The following is a 5,255-nucleotide window of genomic DNA, read 5'->3' as shown; positions in this document are numbered from 1 at the left end:
ACCATATAGAATGTTCATTGATGTACCAAATGTTGTCTCGTCTTCCTATTTTTGATATTATATCACGATTATATTCAATTATTTCATCCATTTTATCAAATTGTTAATGTGAAATCTATAAAAATATAATTTTTAAAATTTATATTGTAATTGAATTGAAATGAAACTTGTTTTTAAAATTTACAAAATTTAGTTACTATAATGAAATGAAAGTAAAAGATATATTACAAGAATTTTACTCAAATTGTACAGTAGCAATAATGATAATAATAATATTACAAAATGGTCTTTCTTCAAATCAAATTTATACTGTGTGATCCAACTTATTAAACTTTGAATTACTATACGGTTTATACTAAACCATAATTTCTTTGAAATAATATTTATTTAACTGATAAACTCTAATTAAAGATATTAAATTTATAAAATGAAACTGTGATTATATACATTTTTTTTTATTATAAACTCATTTCACCTCAATGAAAATTATTACGTATCAACGAACTTTAAGAATAAATTTTACAACAATAAGGTGGTTTATTTTAAAAACAACTTATTTAATTAAGCTAACTAAAAACATAATAAAATTGTAACACTATCTGTATTAGTTATATATTATAGTACGTACAATTAGATTAGTTTTAAATATATTTTAAAAATTTATATATAATATGATTACATTTATTTATTTAATATTAACTTATTATCAATAATATTATCATTTTAATTAATTTCTATACATTTAAATTTATATTACTGAGTATTTATTTAAATATAATTAAGAAAGAGTTTAAAGAATATTAAACTACAAGAAAACGAACCTCTGATTGTAATTCCTAAAAATTTGTTTTTCACATGATAGATATAAACCCTACAAATAATTGCTGAATTCTTATGTCTAACTGTTAACTTTTTAAAAATAATAGATTCGTTATAAAAATGAATTTTGCTGAACTTTTCCCTTCAGTTTGTCTAAAACATGACATATTTCTGCAAGTAAGTGAAGTAATTAATTCACATAAAGTCGGTAAAAATTTTTCGTATTTCAGAAATAAGTTATATAGTACTTTTAAACTCTATCACTTCGCGCCTACTCCCTAAAATTTTGTTTCTCATATGATACATATAAACCATGCAAATAATCTACAGATGAAAAGAAAAAATTATAAGTCATTTGAACAGTTTATAATAAATTTAATTTTAACAATAAGTTTAATATATTGTGTTTAGCTGTCAAATTTATCCTAATGTTAGAGTAAATTAAAACATGACAATATCAAATAATATAACACCGATATTTTTTTAGCTATACTAATCATAAATCTTATTGTTAAAATAAAAATTATTTTAATTAAGCCAAAGTTTAATATATTTAGTTTAATTATGAAATTAAATTGTGCTGATTTGCAATAATAATAATTTTTAAAAAAGCAATTTAAAATAATATAACATTAAAGTTTTGTTGATTGTAACAAAAAATTACAGCTCTATTTATACTTAAATTCAAAGGATATTCACAGGTTTTTTACTACAATAGTTATAGAATGAAGCTGATATAATTTATAAAATTTCAAAAATTGTTTGTGGAATAACATGGTTTATCTGAATTTCATATTTTAAAACTCATCAATATAGTTTAAAATTCTACCACCTTCATAAATTGATGTTAAATTTGTGAATTTTTCGAAGATTTACTTTTATATAAAGTTAGGTCTAAGTCAAAGGAAAACTTCTAACTAAAAATACTTACGGTAAATTAGAAGACACAGTCGTTTCTAAAAAATTTTTTTAGACAATCACCAATTTCTTTCGTGTTCCAGAACGAACTGTTGACGGCCAGACCTTTCTTTTGAGGCTACTTAGCCGTCCAGTTAAAAAAGTTCCTTAAAAAACAAAAAAGAGTCCAATTAAAATTTCTAAAATTTCTAAAATTGGATTAGTGGTAACCTTACGACGTCTTAGTTATTCCATCCTTTCTTCATTCGGGGTTTTCGAGTCTTTTATATCCACTTGTAATTAGCGCTGTCAAATGTAGATGATGCCTCTACTTCCCCTGGTGACGAATTATTACAATATTAGTTTTCTAAATTTTTCGTCGGATGGTAAATTTTTTCGGTAAATTAGAAGACACAGTCGTTTCTAAAAAATCTTTTTAGACAATCACCAATTTTCTTCGTGTTCCAGAACAAACTGTTGACGGCCAGACCTTTCTCGTAAGGCTACTTAGCCGTCCAGTTAAGAAAGGTTAAAAGTTAAAAGTTAAAAAGTTAAAAGGTTAAAAGTTACCGAAAAAATTAACCATCCGACGAAAAATTTAAAAAAATACTTACTTTTTGAAGATAATGATGTTGTATAACAGGTTCTTGCAAAAAAAGTTTTCGGCGAGGTATTGAACCATTCTCTTATAACTAGTATTTATACCATTTCTTAATGCAAAAACAGCGAATAAAAAATATATCAAAATTGGCAACTTTGAAAAACAAGATATTTTAAAATGAATGGAAAACAGTTAATTTCTAATATTAATTTAAAAACAGAAAAAAAAGATATTTCAAATTAGCAACTTTAAAAAACAAGGTTATATATATATTAATACAAAAATGAAATTGTTTTATTTTTAAATTATTATTGGAAATTAACTGTTTTCGATTCGTTTTTATATTTCCCATTTTTCAAGGTATGGTCTAAAAATATTAATATATATATGTATATACACCTTGTTTTTCAAAGTTGCTAATTTGAAATATCCTTTTTACTCTGCATTGAAATATCCTTTCTCCTCTGCAAAAAATTGGAGAACATGATCGCCTGGCTTCTGTGAGAAGCTCTCTGGTCGTAATTTTCATGGCATTTTTCCTGAAATTTTTCAAAAAATTTCACAAAATTTAAGTTCTCCAATCTTTTCGAACTGCAAAATTTCAATAAATAACATTATAAGGGTTATAAGAGTTTTTTCACGTTTTTCACACTTTTCGCGAAGAATATTCATGTACTAACACTAACATGCGAGTTTGAAAATGAATCAAAAAACACGTTTTTGAAAAGTTTATGTTTATTTTAATTATATTGAATACTGTATAAGATGAATAAAGCTGTGGTAAATGTCTAATTAATTATAAAATAATATTAAAATTCATTCATCTTTCAAGATTATATAAAATTAATCAATTATTTAAATATTAGACCGCCAAACATGTTATAAATGTAATAACCTATTTACTGGTGCGCGTGCATAAACATAGGATGCGGATTCACATTTACGCGTCGTATTCGACAAAATAGATTGTTAAAAATGTCTAAAGAAATAGCTGAGTTAAATATTAAACAACGGTTCTTGCGAAAGAAACTAGAAAATATCATCCAAAACACGTTAAAGTTTGGCTATGCCTCGACAGATTAAATAAAATAATGAGCAATATTTTATGTATCGGTTACACCTTTTACCTGTATATAACCTGCTTCTTATCGTATGAAGCATTCTTCGTTGAAATGGAAAGTACTTTGCGAATAACTACGGCATATTATCGCCGCGGGATTTACTATTGGAATAATTTTATTTAGTTGGGCTTTTTCTATTACTACTGCATCAGTAAGTGAATAACAATCTATGTGAAGAAAAATAGCTCGTTTGAAAATTGTAATTTGTTTAATTTAAAACATACATAACATTTGAAAATTAATTTCTAACAAATTTTAAATAAATAATTAGTAATATATTTCCAATTGTTATAAAAAATTTCGTGCTATTATACAGTCACACCTGTTTTTATGCGGTGGATAGGAACCGCATAAAAACGCATAAAACATCTCACGAAATTTCACAAGTGGCTTTGAAAAATAGTTTTCACAGCACAATTAAAAAAATATTTTTTTATGTTGTTGATAGAAACCACATAAACGAAGTCTCACATAAAAAATAACAATTAATGTTACCCTAGGATCCAAGATGGCGACGGGGAAAATTTTTCCCTACGTTGGAAACTGCAACGGGGAAAAAAATTTTTCCCTCTATTCATGATGGCCGCGTTTCCGGTTTCCATCTTGAATTTCTCTGCAGACTCCGCGGATGTTAACCGAAATAAATAATAATATAAAAAATTTTCACTCATTTTTCGATGGTGGTTTTTTACTACTTCTTATTTTTTTTCCTTTCCGATCCGTTCTTTTTTCGGTTTTGCCAGTCTCGATACTTTCTTGTTCGCTTGGTGCGGCTCTTTTCTTTCCTGTTCTTTTCGATTCGGCTGCTCTTTTATTGGTCGATTGGCGTTTCCCTGCGTTCGATTTATTACTACTTGGCTTTTCTTTGCTTTTTTTCTCTTTTTCTTCTTTCTTGTTTACCTTCTTTTTCGTATTCGCCGCTGGCGCTGAAGGAACGGTTTCTGGTTCGAGCCACGTCGCTACCAGAAATCTTTTCGGCAGATTTGGCCGACCACCCATTTCGTACTTTTTAATATACCCCCTTTCTCGTATCTTCTTTTGCATATTACGGTCTCGTCGATTTCCACCGTTTTATTCGGCTTTCCTATTTTAAACGATGTCGAATTACTTAAAGCTATAAGCATTACCAACCGTATGTGATTGGACCAATCGACTCCTGTGTTTTTGGATATGCCCGCCGCAAACGCCAAGGTCGTCGCCGTACAGTACATTCCATACATAGATATATCCATATAAACGACAGAATGCAACTACAAGAAATGTGGCCAAATTTACTTTTAAATGTTTCTTCAAAAGCAGAAGTCTTCGTTCCGCACTTACTACATCGCAAGAAACAGGTTTTTCTCTATTACTCCGATAATATAATTTGCATTTAGAATCGCACAAAATGCAAACGGACTCGGTCGGCTGTATGCCTAATTTTACAGTAAATTTCAATGCGTTATCGATACGGGGAGGCAAACCGAGCTGTAAAAAGTCGTTTTTCATTAACTTGTAGAAATCACGGGTAATGCAACTCGACCAAAATTCGTCGTTGCAACTCAAATCGGCAAAACTACTCATTATCGAACAATTAGCAATAAACTAAACGCCGGGAGGTAAGGTGGAAAAAACCACAGTTTTTTCTTAATTATTAATTACTTTTTCTTTATAACTTTTAGTATTAAATTGTAATAAAAAAAATAACGATAATTACTAATACTGGAGAAAATAATAATAATAATAAATAATAATAACTCTCCCGTGGTCACCACCTGGTCGTGGTGGGAGAGCTTAGTAATTTTACTGATCCACAGGGCAATGCAGGCTGGAGCATA

At 28.2% G+C, this 5,255-nt stretch overlaps 1 protein-coding gene across 1 annotated transcript; it reads right to left on the bottom strand.

Annotated features, from left to right (window-relative positions):
* Positions 1–4,101: 4,101 nt before the first annotated feature.
* Positions 4,102–4,437, bottom strand: LOC136986109 (sperm-specific protein PHI-2B/PHI-3-like). The gene has a single exon (XM_067283574.1). It carries the CDS (start codon positions 4,435–4,437, stop codon positions 4,102–4,104), a length of 336 nt encoding a protein of 111 aa, XP_067139675.1.
* Positions 4,438–5,255: the final 818 nt, after the last annotated feature.

Source organism: Centruroides vittatus, unplaced genomic scaffold (genome assembly GCF_030686945.1).
Source record: "Centruroides vittatus isolate TY-2023 unplaced genomic scaffold, ASM3068694v2 contig_991, whole genome shotgun sequence".
NCBI lineage: Eukaryota > Metazoa > Arthropoda > Arachnida > Scorpiones > Buthidae > Centruroides > Centruroides vittatus.
Note: the sequence above shows the minus strand (reverse complement) of the source record. Positions and strands in the feature narration are given on the sequence as shown.